Source organism: Zychaea mexicana, assembly GCF_025766255.1.
Source record: "Zychaea mexicana strain RSA 1403 chromosome Unknown BDB00scaffold_18, whole genome shotgun sequence".
In the NCBI taxonomy this organism is placed as follows: domain Eukaryota; kingdom Fungi; phylum Mucoromycota; class Mucoromycetes; order Mucorales; family Lichtheimiaceae; genus Zychaea; species Zychaea mexicana.
The window spans coordinates 42077-66414 of record NW_026516681.1 but is presented as its reverse complement, the minus strand read 5'-3'; the positions used below and the strand labels follow the sequence as shown (position 1 = coordinate 66414).

Genomic DNA, 24338 nt, shown 5'->3' with positions numbered 1-24338 from the left:
CCAGGAGGGCCGCTCAAAAAGCTGTGGTGGTGACAACGATGGCTTGATGCGCTGCTTCTCCTACACCTTTGCTGCATATTTTTCGGGATAGTGTATCCGACAAACAGACAGATCGTTGCATATCCTTTCTATATTTGAAAACAGCAAGCGTTATAGCAGTAAAAATAATGATGATTGCGATCAACTTAATTTGTGAGATATTATTGAGTATTAATGAGGATGATAGTACTGTCACTCATCTTCATTACATGATTTACAGTCATGGTGTGTCGTTACCATAAGTATAATATTGCAATCTCTTCACTCATGTACAGTGACTAAAATAACTGGACCACCTATAGAAAAACAAATATTGACCGAGCGCTACTATGGGATTTAGTGTTTTCATAAGTTGTACGTAGTAGACGAGGAATAGAATCAAAAACAAATACTAAACATTGTTGATTGCTATAGAAAGCATTTGTTTATTTTTCCGATTATTAAATATATCCTTTATGGGACTCGAAGTGTATGTACATGCCGAAAGGAGGGTGAAACCGACATGGATCATGATGGTGAATGATAGAGAAGCGCATCTACGTGGAAACACAGGAAAGAAATGTGAGGTGTATGCATTGCATGCATGAACTAAATGGGACAAGGTTCATTAATAGGGCTGTTCAAAAGATACAAAAATATATAAAGAGAAAACATACTGAAAATGGAACGGCGTCAACTAGGCAACACATCAATCAGCGAGCAATCACATTCTTTTTTCATCGGCAGAGTTTTAATCTTTGTTCCTAGTCTGCCATCATCATCATCATCATCATCATCATCACCATCAAGCACTTTGATTATTAGTATGACACGACGACTACAAAGCTCAGCTACACATTATTGCCATTACCACAGCCATCATCACAGCTACCATTTGACCAACAACAGCCATCAGATGTCCAAGAGTAAAAGTAATGCTATCAGTCATGGTAGCAGTATCGTATCTCGGTGGCTATATAAACTCATCGGTACGTGCTGCATTATGGTTATCGAAGTTGTTACTCCGTTTTGCGAAAGCAAAACTTTAGACCCAAATTCTAATTTTTTTAAACTTTGCACAGCAACAGGTCCGTCTCCAAGGACACCTCACCATTACCATCACCACAACAGTAACCATCATCAAAAATCGCATCCGACGACACTGCTCTCCAAAAGTTCTGTCACCTTTTCCTCTTCAAACCTTTTCTCTCACTCGTACGATTTCGACCACCAACCCGATTCTTGGAATAGCGCAATCTCCACCACTGTCACTGCTGCGTCTGCAGTTCCACCGTCGCCATCAGTAGAAGAGCACAAGTGTAAAACCAACAACGAAAATAACAACAGCCACGTTGCTTCCCGACTTGCTAGCCAACTCAGCTCCTATCCATCGTCGTCGTCGTCGTCTTCTTCTTTTTCTACTTCTTTAATTCATACCAATAGCCTAGAGTGGGATATTATGCCAGCACCAAAACTTACAGATCGTCGACCTGATACAGTACCTGTGCTAACAGAAGATATAGCTGACCAGGTAGGTAAAACTTACAAAACACTTGATAAAAAACGGAGTTTTCCGTTCCCATTTCATGCAGAAAAGGAAAAAGTAACTCTGTGGATTGTTGACAGCTCAAACCATACCTTCCACGGCGGTTCCGAGTGGCTCCTCAATGGACGTTGTTGTATAGCTTGGATCAGCACGGGGTAAGCTTATCAACGCTTTATCGCCGAGTGCGCAGCAATAAAGGCCCGTGCTTGCTGACCATTAAAGATGCGGATGATCAGGTAACGAAAACCGAAATCTAGTTGTGCCAGGTCCCGGTGTCTTTTGCCTAATTAAAATCGAATAGGTCTTTGGTGCATTTTTAAATGAAACGCTGAAATCAAGCCCTTCCTACTATGGCACAGGGGAATGGTATGGCTGTGTGTGTAGAGTATACGGACGAAAGAGTTAAGCTAACAAAACACAACACTTGTCATACATAGCTTTTTATGGAAGAAAGATCCAGAGACGGGGCGATGCAGAGTTTATGCTTGGACTGGCAAAAACGAGTACATGATTTTGGCCGAATCTGACTTCATTGCAATAGGTGGAGGGTAAGTTAACATAAGCAATAGATGGCGGGGGTGACGATCCATCCCATTCCTGCGTTCTTTCTATCAAGGTTCTCTGTTTATTAATCGACTTCTTTGCGGTGGCGGTCGTTATCTTTCCCTAATTTAGCGAAGGCAAGTTTGGATTATGGATCAACTCCGATCTAGAACGTGGCCACAGTGAACGATGTCCAACATTCGAGAACGAAGCGTTGTCCATCACGTCAGAGTTTGACTGCATCCAACTTGAGGTGTGGGGGTTCCGCATCTGATGCACCGTCCTTTTCAATAGACACCCGTACTTACTCATCCTTTCTCCTTTTCTTTTGGACCACCAACCTTTGCATATATTCCCCCCACCCCCAGCACGAGCCTTCATCCATCCATCCATACAACGTATTTATCGACCCCACCCTATATTCTGCAAAGAATCCTTCCCAGGGGAGGCAACGCATCATTCACGCACCACATCAATAAAAGCAAACGTGCACTTCATTCACTTGGGAAATGCTCACGCCTTATTTTCAATCTGCGGAGGGACTGCAGAGTAGACAAAGACCGCTACTAGTCATCAAGAAACGCCAATACTGCTGCTGACTTCCATCATAACGCTATGTCGTTTTTACGTGTCCGTTAGTAAGCTAACTGTGCTTAGTAATGGGTCGTTTGGCAAAAGACGATGACAAACAAAAACAATTCTTGTACTTATAGATTTTTCAAACGTGAACGTGAATTCAAGTGACTTTCACCAAGGAACACGCGCAAAACTATGGTTTCTCAAGATAAAAATTGCCCGCACAGCAACGCCAAATTCGATAAGGTTCAAAAAAAAGATTAGAAGAAAAAACGCCGAGTCGGGCAGAAAAGCATCTCACAGGAACCAGTAAGCAGGAAAAGCAGACTCATGTTCAAAACGGTTGTTACAGAGATATCCAACGAGAATGAGCAGATGAATTCCTTGTTCGCTACCACTACAGTCATGAATAACCCATTGACTATGTTGTTGGGCTTCGTCAGCAACTTATCAGCAGCGTATTAGTTTAGAGCAATAACGCGCGTCAAAAGCATTTAGGCAAGATGGGATGCGTAAGCGTCGGTGTCTTAATTAGGAGCAGAGACAACGTTTTTTCCCATATGCGTCGTGCACGTAACACCCCCCTCCCAACTTTTGGTCTCGGCATAAAAGGATTGGTGCAACAAAGAAAGCAAGAAAGTAATGAAGCTTTTTAGCTCTGACTTTAGTCGCGCTCTCTTTTGTTGACATAAGCAGCAACAGGCTATCGATCGGATAGGCAAAAGCTTAAGAAATACCCGAACGAACGAAGGCGAGGAAAAATAAATTGCGATTCTGATTGAAGGCCGAAACAGGTGAAATTCCCCGCTCAGGGTCAGCTCTACTAAGCAGCAGTAGCAGCAGCAGCAGCAGGTGTGGTGGTGGTAGTCGTCAATGCGATAGATGAGATCATTTACAGTGGAGCCAATCCCTTGAAGCCTATATTTTATCCGATAACGTCATGCGAGAGAAGCGATTGTGTGTGTGCACGAACAAAAAGCCCCCAGTGTTTTCCCGCAATAACCCGCAGAAAGAGAGAAGGAGAGGGCCTCGCAAAGATTAGCTATGCCATAATCGAAATGAATAAATCCGATAGGGCCGGTGGTGCGCAAAAGCAAGCAATCCACCAATCGCATTTGCCAGGCTGCGATGGACCATTGACCCACTGCACCCCCAACGCGCACACAATCCTGTTTGCCCTTCTTTGTCAGCCAAACTCAGTTCCAACTTTTTCCTTCCCGGTTCTTTTGGACGTTTTCCGCTCCTCCTTTTTTTATTCTTGCTCTTCCTCTCTCTTCTGTTTTTCCTTTTGTTTCTTTCATATTCAACAAACAGCACACTTCTCCTCCCTGCCCTCGTCTTGCGTATCCAACAATCTAAACAGCAGCATGTCCAATCCAGTACAGGAAATCCAGATCCAGGTCGCTAAGGAGCTCAAGGGCTTCGCCACTATTGTTGGTAATGCCACGTTTTTTTAATTGTCACAAAAAAAATCTTTCGTGTCGGAACGGACCCAGTCACTCCCCGAAACCTTACGCGTCTGTCGTCGTCGTCGTCGTCGTTGCCATGGTGTGGAGGGCCATACAGCGGTTGGGATGGCGACGGATTGATTGGGAGGGAGGGACAGTGTCGGCTTCGTTGACAACCGAATCGCTGCCGCTGTAGCTTGGAAGGAAGGGAAGGCTCATGCATATCGTGTTTGTTTGTATTAGTACTCGGTGCCTCGGGTGACTTGGCGAAAAAGAAAACATACCCCGCCCTTTTCAAGCTGTTCAAGAATGGCTTCTTACCCCAGAACTCGCACATTGTCGGCTACGCACGCACGCAAATGACACACGAGGACTATCTCGGCCGTGTGACCCAGTACATCAAGGCTTCCGACGACGAACTTGCACAATTTAAGGCCATCACAAGCTACCATGCTGGCAAATACGATGAGGACGCGTCTTGGCAGTCGCTCAACCAATACGTAACCGAGAACGAGAATTCCCGTGGCTGCGTTGCTGGTCATCGCAACCGCGTATACTACATGGCCTTGCCACCCTCTGTCTTTGTCCCCGTCGCAAAGGGCCTGAAGAAGAACGTGTACGCCGAGGATGGCGTCAACCGATTGATCGTTGAAAAGCCATTTGGTATGGACACAGACAGCTCAAACGACCTTGCACGCGAGCTGGGTGCTTTGTTCCCTGAAAACGAGGTAAAGCAAATCGTTTTGGATGGATACGGACTTCTTCATTTCGATTGGATAAAAGAATAGATCAGAGAAAGAAGGAATGCCACTGACTGTTTCATTATCAGATTTACCGCATCGATCACTATTTGGGCAAGGAAATGGTCAAGAACGTGATGACGATGAGATTCTCCAACATCTTCTTTAGCCAGATCTGGGACCGCAAATACATTGATAACGTCCAGATCACGTTCAAGGAAACGATTGGCACTGAAGGCCGTGGCGGTTACTTTGATGACTTCGGCATTCTCCGGGATGTTATGCAAAACCGTAAGTGCGCTTTCTGCTCTTTGATGGGGAAATCTCAGCTTGTCTTTCAGGGTTAGTGCTCAAATCACCATATGCCCTGCTTCACGATAGATCTGCTCCAAGTCTTGTCACTAATTGCAATGGAACGTCCTATCTCGACCGAGTCCGAAGCCATCCGCGATGAGAAGGTCAAGGTGCTCAAGTGCATCCCACCCATCTCGGCGGATGACGCCTTATTGGGTCAATATGTGGCAGCCAATGGCAAGCCAGGATATTTGGACGACGACACTTTGAAGAACAAGCAGAGCCGCACACCCACATTTGCGGCATTGACCTTGTGGATCCAGAACGAGCGCTGGGAAGGTGTGCCCTTCATTATGAAGGCAGGCAAGGCTCTCGACTCGGCCAAGGTCGAAATCCGTATCCAGTTCCGCAACGTTGCTGGTAGTCTTTACAAGGGTGCCCCTCGCAATGAACTCGTGATGCGGGTGCAACCGCGGGAAGCCGTTTACATCAAATTCAACAACAAGCAGCCGGGTCTTTCCTACAGTACGATCCAATCCGACCTCGACTTGTCGTACCACGACCGCTTTACGGACATGCAAATCCCAGACGCCTATGAATCACTCATCCTGGATGTCCTGCGCAACGACCACTCCAACTTTGTGCGTGACGATGAGCTCGAGACCGCCTGGAAGATCTTTACGCCCTTGCTGCACCAGATTGACCAGCGCGCTGACTTGCCATTGCACACGTATCCTTACGGCTCGCGTGGTCCTGCTGAACTCGATGCCTTTGTCCGCAAGTATGGCTATGACCGGTCAAACGCAAACTACTCGTGGCCCGTTCAGAGCGTCTCCCATGTCAACAGCTCCAACAAGCTGTAAATTTTGTCCATAGTCCAACATAGTCACACTCACCCGCAACCATCACGACCACTCATACACACACACACATCTCCACTCTCCATTCATCCCAATATGTACACACTCCCAGAAACAATACCGCGTTATGCCAAAGAGGAAGATTCTCCCTTATCCCGCTTTTCCCAACCTATTCTTGTTAAAAAAGCCCCATTAGCATTCTATTTCTCTGGAAACAGTTCTTTTATTCCCCGTGATTTCGTAACGCATCTTCTTTTCCTTTCTTCTTTTAATATCTAGTGGCAAAAACCCAGTTTTCTTTATCTACTAAGAAAGTCCACGTGTGTAAAATTGCTGCTGCACAAGGAAACAGATGTCGGGCTTGATGATCTTTTTGTGCGACCCAACAATCATATGATGGGGTTTTCCTTATCTGAACCACCGCACCAAATGCCTCATTTACGCCCCTTCACCGTCACTGCACACAAACGGTGAGTCATTAATTGACAGCATAAAAAGATGACTACCAGGACGTCACTTGACAAAAAGATGTTACGTAGCAGTCATTGTACAATCCGAAGCTCAAGCAATGAAGGCTTGTGACATGAAGGTGGAAAAGCAGAAACTGTATTATGCAAGCAACGTGATCTAATGGGCTATATACGCAAATGAGCCAATCTCAAAACCTTTAATTTTGTTGAGTTATAAACATATCTCGTAGCAACGATCTGTTAGCATGATGATGTTGTCAGCAAAGATATAAAGAAAGAAGATCGTACGCTAGGTATGAGTCTGTACTACATATGTAGTCACGAATATTCATCGCTCGCTAATTGTTTGTTTACGTCGACGCAAAGGAGAAACACTTGGCTCTGCCAAGCTGTGTAAATCACATTTTACTTGGCTGGCGAACAGCTAATGTTTTTGTCTTGGCTCGTTTGCAATAAAGTTTGAACACCAAAGCTTTAATATGTATCAGCATTCTTTCATTAGTTTTTATTTCCTTCGCACGAGTAAGTATATGAGTACAATCTTTCTCTTGCAACCAGATGAAAACGCAGATCATCACAGACGCGAAGTTACATATACGACGGCTGAAACACTATTACTTACGTAGTAAGCTGCTGTGATCTACGTTAATAGATTTTGACGCCACCAAGCGCATCTCCCTTTGACCTATGATGATATAGACGACCAGTACCCGTCAGATGTGTATGGACTTGGACCTTATTAGCTAGCAGTATTCGTTCCACGACTGCATACCGAGCTTCTTGTTAAAACATCCGTTAATTAGAAAATCTGAAGAACGGAGTACGTACCAATTTTTCTTGTCGAAACCTATTGATTTTTCATAAAGCTTCTTAGGCTATCATGATATGATGCCATTCCTTTTTTCACATGTCTTTACATACATAAACTGTCATACATAACTACATAACTGTCACGATTATCAGCTCATATAACGAGCGAAGTAACAGTTTAATTGTGCATCTACAAGACGTTTTATTCAATCCATGGAAAAATGCAGAATTGACCTATTCGCTTGAAAGCTTTCATTAGCATGATTCTCCGCCGAGGAAAGATTAATACAGTAATGCCATTTTTTTCATTCTTTGATAGTCTTTACATTCATTCTGACCACATATACTTCTTCATCTACTAGAATACCGTTTCGATGATGCATACAATACTCGGACCCGATAACATTAGCAGCATCGTGTCGACGAATATTTGGACCAATAGTTGTAACGCGAAGCGGCTACTAGTTCGAAATCTTGCGCGGAGTATATGACGATGCGCCACTTTAATTTTGGGCTCACAGTAACACGCAGGCAGGCAACAGTGGTGGCGCACCAGATGCATATGTCACACAGTATGCATTGGACATCGTTTACTTGTACAATAATACGAGCACCAAGATGAATAGCGATTGTTTTGACCCGGCGACCTGTGCTAAAAACACATATGGTATCGAGAGATACTGTACTTGTCATGATTTACTAACGAGCGCTTGCTCTATCCATATTCTGTTCTGGTAGCACATAGACCTATACAAATGAATTGAGTGACAGATGCGTACCACCTTTGTTATAAGCTGCTGATTAACTGAGCGCTTCTTCCGTGTGTGCTTATGGTATGTAGCGCAGTAGATTTACCTGTATTCGACCGCCTTGGTAATGCGTAATTCTCCGTAAGTAGTATAGCAATGGCCCTGGAATACTTAATTGAATGAGTACAGTCGACCCCGTTAACGTCAACCCTCAGGGTACCAGCAAAAGTGTTGACCATATCGAGGGTTGAGACACCGGGGCTAGAGAATAGGCAAAATCTTTAACTGCTAAATTTGAAAGGGTACCAGCGAATCGGTTGACGCTATCGGGGGTTGACGTTAACTGGGGCTGACTGTAGGCAGTATTATCATTAATAAAGACACAGCACCAAAATGCTTATACCGTATAAGGAATAATAGACAAGTTTATTATTATATAAATAAAGGTCAAAAATATGAATCCATACAAGAGAGAGAGCATATATCATAAGATGTGATACTAAAGTAGAGGATTGGAGCAATACTTTACAAAAATTCGATATGTTTTAACCATTACCAATGGATATAATCGGTAGCTTCACAATCAATAGGGTAAGCATCCAAATCGGGGTTATCCTCGCCAGTGCAGCAGGAAATGAAAATGCTCTTCTCCATGTCAAGCAAGCTGTCAGTCTCCCGGACAACACATTTTGAAGAGTCTTGTTCGAGAATCTTATAACCAAACCACTCGCAGCATTCTTGCGTGGTACCGGCAGAGCTTCCTTCAGGACATTGATAAGTGCAATTGTTATGATAGGGGCTATAGGTCGACTTGCACTCAAAATGGTGAGCATCAACATCCGGAGTTTCTTCGTCGAGGCAGCATGACAAGAAATCGTTTTTGTCGGCGTCCCGGTTGTCATCAGTATTCAGCACAGTGCATGTTGGTTGATCATTGAGTTTCGTAAATTCGTATGGCGAGCAGCACTCTGCCGTCTTGTTAACAGAATTTCCGGGGCACTGATAAAAGCACTTGTACCATGATGGGTCTTCGGCATGTGTTCCACGTACATATGCGAGCGCCAAAAGAGCTGCAGCACCGAGAGTCTTGGAGAAAAGCATTATTGATGGTATCAAGTTGGGTTTGACTTAAAAAAGAAAGCTGGTGTCCATCGGTTCTCACGAACTGACGCTTTTATAGTTTTCTCCCTTCAGATAACTCTCACTCACAACTATATATCGTGCGTATATATTCAAGGGGGCTGAGGAAGCGCGCGAGAACATTAGCGCGGAGATGTATACCGCTATACACTGACAAAGGAATATACCAGGCTACAGTTGCACAACTGTATATTACAACCGAGGATGCTGACACTTGTACAAAAGTCGTGAGCGTTCAAATCTAAACGTAATTGGGTTAAAAATAGTAAAAAGACTTGAAGGGCGTTTTGAAGCTGTGGAGTTTGTAGTGGAAAAGACGTACGACGGACGACGGGAAGTTTGAAGAATTAGTGATGTGTAAGTGTGTGGATGTTGTTTCACAGGTCAGTGGAAGTTTATATTTGTCATTTGAATGAGCAACTACATGTTGTATTATATCATCATATTAATAAGGTGCACCACTCCACACAACAGCACTGGAATTCCAACGTGTTTTCGAGCAATATAGATATTATAGGAAAAGAAATGCTCGCTTATAAAACAAATTGGGTCGTATATAACGTTCGAGTGTACCACCTTAACACGCTAAGGATTTTGTAATGCTGTGGATGGTGGTATCATCCTGAAATATCGGTCGCTTACAGGCTTCCTGTAAATATAATGGTCATTCTCACTGTATCAGGTTGTGATGATGATTATTACTCATTAAAATAATATAGTGTAACACGTTTTTAAAATAAGACAAAACGGAGAATATATCTCCTTTTTAAGAAAAAATGTAGTACGACGTGTCTGACTAAAAAAAGGTATATACCTGTAAAAGTTGCTTACAGCCAAGTACCAAATGGATACTACAACGTTGGAAACCTCTACTCCGAGGTCCCTTGTAAAAAGCGTTTTACGGAGCAAGATATGAAAGTTAAAGGAACTATATAGCTATTTATTGCCGCCTTTTTCAAGCGTTGCTCTCTTCATAATAAATACATGTTTCTAGAGCAAGCACAATATCTTTGATTCATTACAGGCAGACATCGGAGAGATCACGTGAAAAGTTAAGCCTCATCCTTCCTTAGCTTACTATTTTATGCCAGATATAATACCAATTTGGTATGATACACGACGCGTGAATCTTCAATGATAATGAAAGGTAGAATGCTACTCAGGTCCTGTATACAGTAGCAATATTATTTTATACTGATGTGAGAGCACAAATAAACAAATGCATACTTCATACGATCTGTTTTTAAAAAGTTAACACGACGTAGTACACCGTTGAATCAAACATCATTTACAGAATCTGTAGCTGTCGTTGGAGGAGTGGGGAACTCGTTCTTAGTTTATCAAGGGAAGATACACACGCATCATAGCGTAGCAATCTACTAGTATGATTCACGGTGTGCTATAGACCACCCTCATGGTTGCTTGGCAGTATTGATATAGACATGATGGTGAAGACCCACGTTTACAGCGTCATTACAGCGAAAATAAAAAAAAATATTTAGATAAAAATGTCACGCGAAATATGCACTGGTTGCTTGAAAATTGTTGTAATACATACATCGATCGCATGTATAATATGGAAGATCTATTTTTGCATCATCATCGTCATCGTCATCATCATGACCAATAGTGTCTTTTGGTCTAAGTGCTGCTTTGTTACATAATATTGAAAGTCTGAGAAATAATGGCTCTTCTATGACGTATATATGATGGATAATAAGCGGCTATACTATTCATTTTCCCTCCATCGTACGTTCAATGATTTATGCTCCTGTGTGATTTTTCAATACTGTCGACCCCATTAATTTCAAATACGTTAAGCCTTCATCTGGACTCGATTGAGAATCCAAATTAGCAAAAATATTCAATCTATTTTCGTTCATTTTCACACCCCATTAGTTTCACAGAAACTGAGGGATATTGGCTTCAGAACCAACTGGGATCGTCTGCCTGTATCGTGTTTGTGCCATCGCATTTTTTGATGATTTAAGAGTATAACAGCGAATGTCGAAGGATTTTTATCACGCAGCGCCGCACTTCTATAGCACTTACTGTATTAATAATAATGTTTGCTTCACTATGTATATACACTCAGGTAGCCGCTCCATGTATCCAGCACAACTGCCCCTGCTTGTCTTTTTAAAATGAAAAATAAAATTGCCCTACTTTATCTATCATTTCCTTGTAGATACTGTTTTATTTCGTATGCATCGCAAAAAGGCTATAGTGTAGATCAACCCGTGTTATTCGGGTAGTGATCAAGTTCATCGATATTAATAATTATATACTTCTCACGAAAGATGTAGTTTATAGAGTTTATGCTTGATGTATAGCTTTGTATACAAAAGATTTCAAGTAAGACGAAATAAACTCAATTTGCTAAATTGTAAGGCCAATTCAGGAAAAAGAAAACAGGAAGGAGATCTTTTAATGTAAATAGGATTTTATGGAAAGCATATTTATGGTTATGAGAAGCAATAAAAATGACCTGAAGTTACGGAATTAATATTCCTATGTCTATTAAAGTTGTTCTCAATATATAGTGAAGAAGAGTAGAAAAATCACTTTGAAGTAAGAAACGGATTAAAAGCCTGTACCTGATACTAGGTTAATTTTCACAGCAACACGTTGATAAGTATATATAGATCCAGTAAGCAGCACGGTATTATCATATTAAAGTGCTCTTATCGGGAACATGGAGCTAGTAATGTACAGTACAGCACATTGTCAACATAGCTCAGTTGGTGGTCAATCTTAATTTTTCTTAACTATAGTCTGCGTTTATAGATACAGAAATCGGTAGGAATTTGCTTAATGATTTCGTCAAAGTAAAGGGTCATTGATCATAGTGTAGATTTAGGTTATAGGCATGACTTATCAACTAACGTCAGAACAGATATATTACTTTGTGTCTGACGGAAAAGTGGTCAATGTATACATACACGATCATTATTACGTCGTAGTGGTACAAAAGACTTTTCTTCATTTAGCTGAGAGCACGACACTTTACATTTCCACAGGCATATCTATAGCGTTTATGCCTCGCGTGCTCCTGTTTGATCTCGCTTTGTAACTATTTGGCTTCCACTTGGGGAAGTTGGATCTAGCGTACGTTCGCTGCTACTGTATGAAAAAGTGAAAGAATTCGCTGAGTTCTGGCGCGGCATTTCAGGTACGGTATACCTGCCAAAAAAATTAAATAAATTAGCGGAGCTGCCCTGCAGTTGCGGGACATTTATGCACTCGGCACATTTATGCACTGCTATGGAATGGCATCCAAGACAATGACAGGCAATACTTGAGAACTTTTCCCTCCACTTCTGTTTTGAAGTTTTAGGGCACAGTAGTACTATCAAAGGATTTCAACTGACGACAGCGGAGTTGCCTGTAACAATTTTTAGCACTCCTCCCACCTGTGGTGCTCACGGTTTTTCTCTGCACCAAACCAGAACGTCTTACAAAGCAACAATCAACACATCAGCCCACTAAATGATCAATAAGTATGTATGAAAGAGATTACGTAGCTCTAACAAGAGTACGTAGCTTTAGCACTTGCTAACACATTTGACATAGTAACAAACTGGCTTCTTACAAAAGAATCCTGAATTGCTCGAAGCATTGCCACTGAGCTTTGCTTTAAACAAGAGCCTTCCGAAAGTCTGGGGCACGACTTCAACTGCCCCTGATCAACGGTAAAAAGCGATAGGTAAGAGGCACAGAATACTTTAATGGTTTTTTTCTCTTATCCTTAATTTCTAGTAATTTCTTTTAACACGTTTTTATCAATGTTCTTTTTTTATCTCACAATTGCAGGCATGCATTGCTGCTTGGGACCAATTCTTCCACCCTTTTACTTTTTCTTTTAAACAGCTCATGTCAATAGACTTGCCCAATGTGTGCAGCGGCTTAAAGGTGCGCGCGAGATTGAGGGCTTCCTGCCGCACGTTCCGTCGTGCATGGCGCGTTGATATGAGCATGCTTAGTAGTCCTAAATCGTAACCGGCTCAAGTATATGTCCTCTGCGAGTATTCAGAGTAAGAGAGGACGAATCCCTACTTGTCCGCCGACCAGTGGCTGCGAACTTTTTATTTATTTGCTTCTAAGGAGCTCCAAGCGTGACTAGTCCTGCCCCTCTGACCGTGGCTAGCTGCGCGTGGGGCATTCTTAAACCATCAGGGAACCTTCTGCTGCTTGAGTACTCGCGTAGTTGTGTACTCCCAAGTGGGTTTGTGGACGCTGGGGAAGGGCTCGCCTCTCAGTTAGGAACTCTCTCTGCGATCTTTTTTTATTACGTTCATCTCTTCCTATTATGCCCTCTTTTCTGAAACGATGGCGCGGTCCCGAGCAGTGGCGCATCTTTAATTGCGCGGGCTGTTGTCTGGTGGACTTATCGACGAATGGTGTAGGTATCATGGAAAATCAGGAGTGTGTATGGAGTAGGATGATATGCTGGTCAGACAAAAATTAGGCTTGCGCGGTTATTTACTTTTTTCTTGTAGTTGCTGGAGATGTACCTCTCGACAAGTGAAAAGTTGGTGTGTAATGTAATTTGCATTGTGCCGCCATGCTGGCGAACAAGGGCTCGCTAGAACCATACCAAAAAAGTAAGCATTCCTGATGAGTATAATCGAGGTGGTATACGGGACATGGCCAGGTGGTTACAAAAAGCTAATGACCATTCGTTGATCATATCTAGGCGCTTCTTACGAATAACTCTACGTGTTTGGTGCTTTATCTGGTCTAGGCCCTGCTTAGAGTAGCTTTTATACAATAAAGTCTTTGGTCGATTATCATCAAAAGACGAGAACACATACAAGAATAAACAGACAAAGTATCAAGCGCACAGCGAGTGACGGTGTCGATCAAGGCAGGGTTCTTATTCTTTTTGCGTGGACCCGGTGCTGTGGATTTATCTAGCTTTGCTGAGAATCCCTAGCGCCATGGGAAGCGTGTGTCTAAGCATTGATATTCTTCCTTTGTATTGCGTACCCACTTACTTCTAGTGTTCCTGCAGTCCAATCCATCCGGTATATCACGGTTCTGGAAAAACCTGAAATAAAGGTGCCAGCTGACCAGCCACTTTTGATGTGATGCAGTCTGACAATATTGCTCGAGTGCGTTCTTTCGGTGCAGCTCCTTGTATGAAATTCATATTCTTCCCTATGTTCCATCAATGAACACACCCTGACCAGTCCAATATTTGGAGTTCAAATGAGGATAATTACCGAAGCCGCAGAATAACAAGCGTAGGGATTTCTACGGTTAAGTAGCCGTTTTTTATCCTCACTATAGCAATAACTATAAAAGGTGCTCATGATCTTTTATGACAAATTGTTGCGAGCAAAGACTGTGTAGGATTGAAGATGGATGATCTTCATTGTATAGTTTTATCCAATCAATGTAAGTCTATGGTGGGTTTAGTTATGTAGACGAGCTATCCTTAGAATCGGGAGACGATACTCATCTATTCCGCTCTTTTTGCGCGTTTGCTGCATGTATGATAGTAAAAAGCTTAACTGTTTCAATCGTTACTCTTATGATTTCAGGTACGATTAGTAATTTAAGTCTTCTTGTGACCATATTATGACTGTGATTCACCAGCCTCTCCAGAGCAATGTATTGTACAACACGATAAAGAGTCTCATTATCACTGCTACTCCGGCCGTGTTCTATCAAGAACTGTGAGCGAGCCCAGTGCTCCAGGCCAAATTGGGTCGGCGTGAACTAGTACCGGAGAGTCAGATCTGTGCGACAATGATAAACATTTTCTTTTTGTACTCCCCATCTCTCCCGATACCCATGAACCTTATCTGAATCCCATTTTTCAAAGTTTTCCCACGTTATTTACAAACTTGAGGTTGAGAGATATTAGAAAAAGCCGTTTTTTCTTTTTATATGATCTTCTGTTGTTCGTGCTTTATAGTAGAATGATAATAAAGGAAGAAAAAGTTGGTTTTTTATGATACATTTATACTACCGAGGTAGAGAACAAAAAACGGGCTGTTTTTTAAGTGTGTGTGTCTTGAGTGCGTGTAAGTATGGTTATACAGAATGCGAATAAAGATTTTGGAGGATGGATGGGTGGAATCACGAGATATTACAATGCATGAGATAGGTTTTCAAAAGAAAAAGAGAGATATGGCGGATGAAAGAGGGATGTATACAGAAATTTACTGAAGGTTGGAGGGGTAAGCGAAGCCTTCGATGGGAACAAAGTTCTCCTTGATGGCACGCGTGGAGACGAAGCGGGTCAACAAGGTCAAACTACCAGCCTTGTCGTTGGTACCAGAGGCACGACCACCACCGAAGGGCTGCTGGCCAACAACAGCACCAGTGCTCTTGTCGTTGACATAGAAGTTACCAGCCAAGTGACGCAACAAATTGGTACCGATGGTGATGTTTTCACGGCTGCGGGCAAACAAGGCACCGGTCAAGGCGTACTGAGTGGTTTCACCGATCAGCTTGCAGGTCTCTTCAAAGCTTTCTTCGTATTCGTAGACGGTGACAACAGGGCCGAAGATTTCGTCAACCATGGTCTTGGTCTTGGGGTTGCTGGTAGCAATGACGGTGGGCTGGATGTAGTAACCAACAGAGTCGTCAGTCTTGCCACCGGCCAAGATCTCGCACTCGGAGCTGGAAGCAGCGTAGTCAACGAACGACTTGATCTTGTCAAAGGCAAACTTGTTGATGACAGGGCCGGTGAAGTGCTGGAATTCGTGGACGGGACCCTGGGTGATCTTGGCGTGTTCGGCGACCAAGTACGACTTGAACTCCTGGGCCAAAGCCTTGGGGACGTAGACACGCGAAGTGGCAGAGCACTTTTGACCCTGGAACTCAAAGGCACCACGGATGGTCTGCAGAGCAGCGTGCTTCAAATCGGCCGAAGCCAAGTCGGGGTGCAAGATGTGGAAGTTCTTGCCACCGGTCTCGCCAACAATACGGGGGTAGCTCTTGTACAAGTCAATGTTGTTGCCAATGTCCTTCCACAGCTTGCGGAACACGTGGGTCGAGCCAGTGAAGTGGAGCGAGGCAAAGTCGGGGCTGCTCAAAGCGGCGGCGCAGATTTCCTCAGCGGGACCGGGGACAAACTGGATGACACCAGCGGGCAAACCGGCTTCCTCGAACAACTGGTAGACCAAGTAGTTGGAGTAGACGGCCGAGGGCGAGGGCTTCCAGAGCACAACGTTGCCCATCAAGGCGGGGGCACCGGGCAAGTTGCCGGCAATAGCGGTGAAGTTGAAGGGGGTCACGGCGAAAACGAAACCTTCCAAGGCGCGGAATTCGACACGGTTCCAAACACCAGCAGAGTTCTTGGGGGGCTGCTGGGTGTACAACTCTTCGGCGTACTTGCAGTTGAAGCGCAAGAAGTCGGCCAACTCAGCAGCAGAGTCGATCTCGGCTTGCCAGATGTTCTTACCCTGACCCAACATGGTAGCAGCCATCATCTGGTAGCTAAGATACGATACGCGTTCCTGATAAGCTTATCTCATCTTGCATCCCACTCGATTTCCTTTGGCCTCCCCTCCTTCCACCCATTCCATCCATCAATCAGGGCACTTACCGGTACTTGGAGGACAACAAGTCAGCGGCCTTCATGAAGACGGCAGCACGCTCGTTGAAGGGAAGAGCCTCCCAGCGGGCACGGGCAGCCAAGGCACCATCAATAGCCTTCTGGGTCAAGGCAGCATCACCCTCGTGGTAGGTGCAGAGAACGCTCTTGTGCTCGGAGGGGTTCAACTGCTGCGAGGTCTTGCCAGTGTAGATCTGAAATGGAGTTTGTCATAAGCCGAGTTAGTCTTCTTCCTCAAATGGTTCCCAATTCTCCATTCAATCAAGATGCTCTTACCTTTTCACCGTTGATGACGACGGGAACCTCGAAAGGAACCTGTGCACGCATCTCCTCGATGGCAGCCTGGAGCTTTTGACGCTCAACAGAGCCAGGGGCATACGAGAGCTATATACACAAAACGATATATTGTCAGGATACATCCCTTCACCGAATGAAACGCATCAACAAACAAGGGAAACACGACATTACCATAGGCTCGTTGTCGATGGCGGGAAGCTTGAACTGGGCGAGCGAAGGGGTTTGGAGCGAGTGAGCCATCTTTGGGTGAGAAGTTGTGTTTTGGTATGGAGGAGGAAGTAAAGGAAAACGAAAGGAGCGGTCGGTATGCGAGCTTCTTTTATACGTTGTACCTGTCAAACACAGAAAAAAAAGCAGTAACCAATCAGTGCAGGTGGTGTAGGATCGAGCGCTGAAGAAAGTTAAGTTAACTGAGATTCGGTCGATTACGGGGCCAGCGGACGGAGCGGTATCTGAAGATGACTGAATTAAGGTTTTCCGATCTGAAACAGCCGCCCACTCTCATTAGTCCACTGCCCTCCGCCTCCCCAATCTCGTTTTTACTGAAAGCGAAACTGTCTGTGCGACCCTGCTTGGTGAGTATAACAAGACGCGTCCCCACTTGTCTCCCTTGTTTAGCGCTTGGATGATAGACAACGAATTGATACGTATCTTTCTTCTTATCCCCCACCCACCTCCCACGCACACGTACACACATCCCAATGTGCAACGAGAAAACTTTGAAAATAGGAATGCCCAGCATTCTCAAAGGGAGAGGGGAAACCTTCTGTAATACAACATCTTCTTTTGCTGTGGCAATCACACACAGACACGACTTATTCTTTCGTTAATGCTCACTATCGACACTGTTTGTACTTCTATATCATTACGTAGCAGGCTTATTATTGAGATCGTAAACTTCGTTTAGTAAGCCAATTATGCGGTGCCGTTGCTGCTGTCGCTCCTCATGCCCGCGCCCTCCTATTACACCACCACCAGCGCTGTGTCCGTCTTCCTCATCGTCTTCCTCTTCTCCCTCGGGTTCCCATGAAACCACATTATGTGTAGTTCGTGTAAACGAGTCGCCTAGGTTGCTTGGCTCGTGTCCTTCTGGCACACCGTATCGGTTCAATCGCAATGTAGGCGACGGCTCATCTCTTGCCCGTCTGCTCTTTTGGAATTCCGAAATACGCGTGAGATACGTGGACCCTTCAATATCCGTCGGCTCCCAACCGGGGTTATTGGCCTTTGAGAACGTTTAGAAAGACAGAATACATGGTATATCATTAGGTTGAGTGCCATAACGCAAGAAAAAAAAAACCGATCTTCCTCGCTCCGCACACAAAGACATGATCATTTCTTTATCTGTCCTCTTACCTTGAAGTTCAAGAAACTCTTTTCCATCTTGCCGTCGTTACTCATCAAGTGCTCATCTTCTGCTCGAGTTTGTGCGCCGTACTTGGCATCACCATGTTTATTGAAATCGAACTGTGAAAAACTGCACACGTAGCCAAGTCCATCCACATGAACCGTAAACTCCCGGAATGCATCAATAATTTGCTCCGCACACGTCGGCAGCGAAAACCAGAGTACCAGAGGAGTGAAGATCACGCTCAAAAGCTCTTGCACAAACAGCATCGCCTTGTATGTAAAAAGCTGGCAGAATTGTCCTCGAACCTTATTGGTGTTAAGGAAAAAAAGAGTTAATGTGCAAGGCAAGATTAGGTTTTCTTTCGTGCCATGTGTCGCGTAGTACACATGTAACATGGATGTACGTTGTTGTTGTCGCTTATCTTTGAATTCTATATACTGCGATTCATTACCTCGTCCGTGTGTAACTTGCCACGCCATTCTTCTGGACAATAGTGGGTAAACTTCATGACTTGTTGCAACAGCTCTTCGGGTTCAAAGATCAAGTGCTCGTCCGGAATCATACCGCGACTCACAGCAAATACACCACCAAACAGGCCCAAGTAAAAAAGAATCGTGCCGTTTGGTGAGATCTCAAAGTTCAGTAACGCTTCCGAGTCAAACATGGTCACGACAAACAGCACCCCAGCAAACGATCCTGAAATGAACGCAACAAATCTTTTTTTTTTTTCGGGTAGAAAATATTTAGCAACATACATGATCACCGTCGATACTGTCACCATGAATACCGTTACCATAGATACGCCCACTCCCTTTCTTTGTCTCTGTTTAGCTTACCTAGCAAGAAGGGCAGTCTTTTCCTTTGGAAACTGGTCGACATATCTGTTTGCTAGACTGTTGCAGCTGCTGAGTCGAGCCTTGAAGAAATGGGGCAACTCGTTGAATTCACGAAACTTCCATTTCGCGTAAGGTGAAAACGCTCGCGTGCCGATTTCGCTTGGATTTTTGTGATATTCCTATCAAGAACAAATTGAAATAAAGCTCCGCATCAAAAACAACAGATCTATCCGATCCAACCCCACCCCCGTTCGTTTGCCCCCCGCCAAAGGACGACGGGACGATGTGTGGGAAATAGTGCGTATTCTGCACACACGCATACCGCAGCATTAGTACACCTACCTCGAAATACCGGAAAAAGAAAAAGGCAAGCAGGTACACCAAAATGAATGGTGCAAAGATAAAATTAAGCCACCCCATAAATACAAGTCGTCGACGGAGCCTACTCGTTCGATATATCTTAGCCTCATTTTCATTTTCTATCTTGCTTCCTGACCCCACTACAGTATTTTTACTGTCTCTCTCTTCCTTTCTTAAGGACTCAGACTCACACCATAGACATGCACAAATCAAATACATATACGGTAAATAGATCACTTACCCAGCCGCTAAAATTGCGCGATTCTTTTCATGTAAAAAGCGCTTGCGCAGCTGACCTCGTTCATCGAACACGTAGCTCAGCACACAGAATGCCACGTTCCATTCCAAGTCGCGAGTGAACAAATGCATGTTTCGTAAACCAGGCGAAGGAATCGTAATGTCCAAGGTACGTTTGTTGAATAGAGCAATCAGGTAGTTTTCTTGTCGCATGATCCGGCTCGTTACTGCATGTTCGTCCACACGATAAGGTGATGTACTGGCCGTGGTCGGATTGCTTTCATGGATATTGGTTATTCGTTCCAATACTGTTTGCCACGCTACAGTTTGGATATCTTCCTGAATTAGAAAAATAGTGGCATATTGCTACTGATTAATAAACTGTGATAATACATATCTATAAAGGAAGCGAGCGAGTGAGGGATCTTGCTTACATCTGGTATCTCAAGCAAATGATGGTAGAAATCATGCATTTCCTTCAATGCTGGCCAATCCAATACGAAGCGTAGTGCTTGCCATGCCCACCACAGGATAAATATGACTAAAAACATAGTGGTTGTGCCTGATAATCTGCTGTTCATGTCAGCTGAGTTGTTATTTTTTCATAATGATCTTATTCATGCGGGTGTAATTTGCACCACATTACAAAGACAGACAGACACTTGACCTTGATATACACTGAGGCACCAAGACGTCCGATAAGGACGTATGATGAGGTATCTCTGAATAGTCAACACATCCGATCAAGAACGTAGAGAATCCAATCACAAATGCGAGCGTTCTATTAATTGCATTCATATGTTACTACCTTCCCTTTTCTCTGTCAAAAATAAATAGAAAAGGCAAAAGAGAATAATACTTGCAATAGGTTCAAGAAACGGCCAAGCAAGATACAATACATGCCTCGTCCCTGATAGTAATCATACACTCTTTGAAAAAAATCGTCCAGATCGTTGACATTGGCCCAGCGCCAAGTAGTGCGATCAAGTGTTGTCATGCGCTGTCTTGTTGAGGTTGAAGTAGTAGCCGGCTGTGGTAATTCAGTAGCGACTTTTTTCCGTGAGTTGTGGTGGTGTAAAGGGTGTTGTTGCTCTTCTTGTTCTTCCAGCATGAGCGATGCTGGTGCTTCTAGATCCTCCGAATTATCGTCGTCTTGGTCAATAGAGTCATAAGCAGAAGTGGGAACTTGTTGATAATTGTGTCGTTGGAAGCGTAGGGTGCGATTAAATGTCCTCGTTGCTGCTGCTGTTGACGATTCCTCCATTCCATACTCGTCGTCAGAATGCTCTTGTGCCAGCAAACGTGATCTGTTCATTTCATATGAATGTGCGCTTACGTATAGTATGCGTTTAGAAAAAAATAAAATAAAAGAGGCACACGCACCAAAAGAGAAAAGGGGTAACAACGGGGTAGGGGTAAAGAAACAAGAAACAGCAGTGTTGATGTCGTAATAAATCCGCGTGCTCACCATCAGGGCCAGCAGCTGCGGGTTGGTGTGACCCAAAACGACTATTTTCCCAGTAGCACTCTCTGAACTGCGGATTCAGAAACAGGATTCATGCAAAAATGCAGACCCCTTCAATTTAACAGCGCTGCGGCCGGAATTTAACAAGAACCTCTTCTCTCTCTTTCTTTCTTTTCTACACGAGATTAACAAAATGGCAACGGAAGCTGAGCATCGTGACCCATGTCGTCAGTCTATACGGCGGTTCTCCGTGATGCATATTCCACAACCTGTGTATTTAGGCGTCGATATCGAGATTCCTGAAGAAGAAGAAGAAGAAGGCGACAAATCAACTAGGAATAAGAACACCCGCTGCAACTGCGAGAATGGTCAAGAAGGCGTTGTATGTAACTACGCCATCTCTGTCCATGACGGATCTTACACGACTGACTATTTCTCGGGCCAGCTATGTTTGCACGACACTGCGAACACGAGTTACAACCACCATCGTAGCGAAGCACTATCCAAATTGTGCGATATCATCCAAGCATTTTCCTTGGCCCAACATTATAAGATACACATGGTCGCTTGCTCAGCTTGGAACCGTGAGCTACAACAATACGATGGCGGTGATAAACCAGAGCAGACGGCCATGAGCTATTCTTGGAGCAAGTTAGACGCATTACCGGTTCAAGTGAAAACGAATGGTCCAACTGCAGATGAGCGTGCTAGTGCTGCTGTTCGAAAATCTGTCATTTGGTAGGCAACAGAGGAAAAATACCGACAGTGGAGTTGCTGTATACAATGGCATCATGGTGACATACTTTCGATACGGATACGGATACGGAACATTATTTTTTATAGGATGAGTCCCAACCAGCCCGGAAATCTTCCACGCACTATGATTGGATTCCGCCATGAGGTAAGAGAAAAATGACATGTTCTGTTGAGTTCTATCATATACTTTTATACTGATTGAAGGTGCAATGTAATTTTTCGCGCATTAAAATAAAGGTTGAAGGTGTAGTATATATCACAAGTCGGGTGAGAGGAAATTAGGCAGCGTTACTAATAACAACCCCTGTTCTGATTTTACTATAACTCTTTAGTGGATTTCAATTACTGGATCCATATGGCTGGATTAGCAGATTATCGTGAAACAGTGGGCAAGGATACCTGGCGGGTATTGGAAGAATTGACCAAGGAATTCAAGAAACGTGATTTAAAAATATCATTTTTTTCATCAACGCCACAAGGTGGCGGAGGTAGAGTATGCAAATTCGCTGTCGTGGATAGGTACCTGCATAACGACCATAGGCTTTCCTAAGCAATTTTTACCATTTAGTGGCCCTGATGCGACATGCGTTACTACGGTTTTTCAACTTGCTAGGAATCCGGGCACACTGTAAGTTTGTCCTTCCTTTCACAATACAAGTACTTAACAAAGACGCAACATATTACAGGGTTCGTGATGCGACCCAAGCCTGAAATATATAGAATCACCAAGCAAAAATTCCATAACGTGCTGCAAGGTGTGGCAAAACCAGGCGTTGAACTACAAGAGCGCGACAAGACCATGTTTCTTGACTGGACGGAGGAGAATGTAAACCGGTTCTGGGCCGACGACAATGACCCTATCAAAACTTCGGACGTGATTGTGATTGACGACCCTCAGGTCAGTGGCATCATTCCACATATCCGCAGACTTGTCGACAAGAACAAAAAAGATGTGCGGGTCATCTTCCGGTCGCATATTGAAATCCGTGCGGATCTTTTACGTGATCATCCTGACGGACGCGAGTCGAAAACATGGAAGTAAGTTCAGTGGACTCAAACAACGTTTATATGGGCGATTTATGATACATTAAAACTTTGCATGATGCGCCTAGTTTTTTATGGGATTTCATCAAGTATGCCGACCTATTTATTGCCCATCCCGTCCAAAACTTTGTGCCTGACGATGTCCCACGCAAAACTGTCGCCCTTATGCCTGCATGCACAGACCCATTGGATGGTTTAAACAAGTATATGAGTGGATATACTATGGATTACTATGAGCGTGTATTTAACCGTATGTGTGTTGATCAAGGCGCACAAGAAGTGGATTGGGAACGTCCATATTTTGTACAAGTCGCGCGTTTTGACCCTTCCAAGGGTATACCAGATTGTTTGGAGGCCTATTCTCGCTTAAGAGATCGACTCGAGAAAGAAGATTATGATCCCGCCTATATACCGCAACTTGTCATCTGTAAGTTGACTTGTTATGTCTTGGGGAAGTCGTGGAAGAGATAGTCAAGAAAGGAGAAAAGGTGGCCTTTGTTTATGCAATGTCTAGCAGTACTTTTTATCTTAACTCCACACTATATGTAGGTGGCCATGGCTCCATTGATGATCCTGAAGGCGCCGTGATCTATGAAGAAACCCATAAACGAGCCAGTCGCATGACATATGCCAGTGATGTCACTGTGGCACGACTTCCACCCTCAGACCAGCTGCTCAACATGATCCTACGCAACGCACGCGCGGCGTTGCAATTGAGCCACCGTGAAGGATTCGAAATCAAAGTAACCGAAGCACACCACAAGGGTATCCCCGTGATCGCCTATGACGCAGGCGGTATTCCACTACAGATCCAAGATGGTGTGGATGGATTCCTGTTACCTGTGGGCGATACGGCGGCCGTAGCTGATTACATGTATCGGCTGTTGACGGATAACAACCTCCATGCAAAAGTGTCCAAATCGGCAAGGGCGTGTATGACTGAGGAATACTTTACCGTCTGGAACGCAATGAATTGGCTGCATCTGTTTATCGAAATGACCAACAACAACGACAGCAAGGGTACCTCCACCGACGCTCGATTGACGGGTGAAGAGTGTACACGAGATCACAACAACTCAGGGATAGGGAATACTATGAAAGTGTCGGACATGTGGCGAAAAAAGTATAGCCATCACGATGAAACCAAGAAGGACTGTGATGCGACGTAGGAGAGGAAGAGCGGGGCCTTTTTTTTCCGTTGCTGGGATGATATGTAATTAATGGATAG

At 44.1% G+C, this 24338-nt stretch overlaps 6 protein-coding genes across 6 annotated transcripts; 3 read left to right on the top strand and 3 right to left on the bottom strand.

The window, feature by feature from the left end:
- Nucleotides 1-1477: 1477 nt before the first annotated feature.
- On the top strand, nt 1478-2702 carry BDB00DRAFT_896452 (TLDc domain-containing protein; the record flags this gene model as incomplete). Its single annotated transcript, XM_053128514.1, has 5 exons — nt 1478-1553; nt 1676-1800; nt 1866-1930; nt 2002-2112; nt 2240-2702. The coding sequence occupies 5 exons, from the start codon at nt 1478-1480 to the stop codon at nt 2379-2381; spliced, it is 519 nt and encodes a 172-aa protein (XP_052982040.1). The 3' UTR covers nt 2382-2702.
- Nucleotides 2703-4490: 1788 nt separating this feature from the next.
- On the top strand, nt 4491-6028 carry BDB00DRAFT_759599 (glucose-6-phosphate dehydrogenase; the record flags this gene model as incomplete). Its single annotated transcript, XM_053119141.1, has 3 exons — nt 4491-4859; nt 4961-5162; nt 5253-6028. 3 exons carry the CDS (start codon nt 4491-4493, stop codon nt 6026-6028), a joined length of 1347 nt encoding a protein of 448 aa, XP_052982039.1.
- Nucleotides 6029-8461: 2433 nt separating this feature from the next.
- Nucleotides 8462-9230, bottom strand: BDB00DRAFT_811667 (uncharacterized protein). The gene has a single exon (XM_053122650.1). It carries the CDS (start codon nt 9153-9155, stop codon nt 8607-8609), a length of 549 nt encoding a protein of 182 aa, XP_052982038.1. The 5' UTR covers nt 9156-9230; the 3' UTR covers nt 8462-8606.
- A 5834-nt stretch (nt 9231-15064) lies between these two features.
- Nucleotides 15065-17376, bottom strand: BDB00DRAFT_811658 (1-pyrroline-5-carboxylate dehydrogenase). Its single transcript, XM_053122649.1, has 4 exons — nt 17233-17376; nt 17041-17148; nt 16756-16958; nt 15065-16646 (listed from the first exon to the last, which is right to left on the bottom strand). Exons 1-4 carry the CDS (start codon nt 17299-17301, stop codon nt 15365-15367), a joined length of 1662 nt encoding a protein of 553 aa, XP_052982037.1. The 5' UTR covers nt 17302-17376; the 3' UTR covers nt 15065-15364.
- Nucleotides 17377-18393: 1017 nt separating this feature from the next.
- BDB00DRAFT_882269 (APG9-domain-containing protein) lies at nt 18394-20842 on the bottom strand (the record flags this gene model as incomplete). Its single annotated transcript, XM_053128138.1, is given in 9 exon segments — nt 18394-18405; nt 18418-18717; nt 18864-19128; nt 19249-19427; nt 19591-19690; nt 19850-20184; nt 20280-20415; nt 20513-20626; nt 20745-20842. 9 exon segments carry the CDS (start codon nt 20840-20842, stop codon nt 18394-18396), a joined length of 1539 nt encoding a protein of 512 aa, XP_052982036.1.
- A 661-nt stretch (nt 20843-21503) lies between these two features.
- On the top strand, nt 21504-24279 carry BDB00DRAFT_869990 (uncharacterized protein; the record flags this gene model as incomplete). Its single annotated transcript, XM_053126657.1, has 8 exons — nt 21504-22048; nt 22154-22211; nt 22304-22310; nt 22399-22554; nt 22635-22694; nt 22753-23104; nt 23179-23537; nt 23660-24279. The coding sequence occupies 8 exons, from the start codon at nt 21504-21506 to the stop codon at nt 24277-24279; spliced, it is 2157 nt and encodes a 718-aa protein (XP_052982035.1).
- Nucleotides 24280-24338: the final 59 nt, after the last annotated feature.

What these genes read in the sequence shown, in the direction of transcription:
- BDB00DRAFT_811667 (XM_053122650.1), bottom strand. Translation starts at nt 9,155, where the DNA reads ATGCTTTTCTCCAAGACTCTCGGTGCTGCAGCTCTTTTGGCGCTCGCA.
- BDB00DRAFT_811658 (XM_053122649.1), bottom strand. Translation starts at nt 17,301, where the DNA reads ATGGCTCACTCGCTCCAAACCCCTTCGCTCGCCCAGTTCAAGCTTCCC. An exon ending in TCGTCATCAACGGTGAAAAG is followed by an intron (nt 16,959 to 17,040) that starts GTAAGAGCATCT and finishes ACTCCATTTCAG; the next exon opens with ATCTACACTGGCAAGACCTC. An exon ending in TTGTTGTCCTCCAAGTACCG is followed by an intron (nt 16,647 to 16,755) that starts GTAAGTGCCCTG and finishes ATCGTATCTTAG; the next exon opens with CTACCAGATGATGGCTGCTA.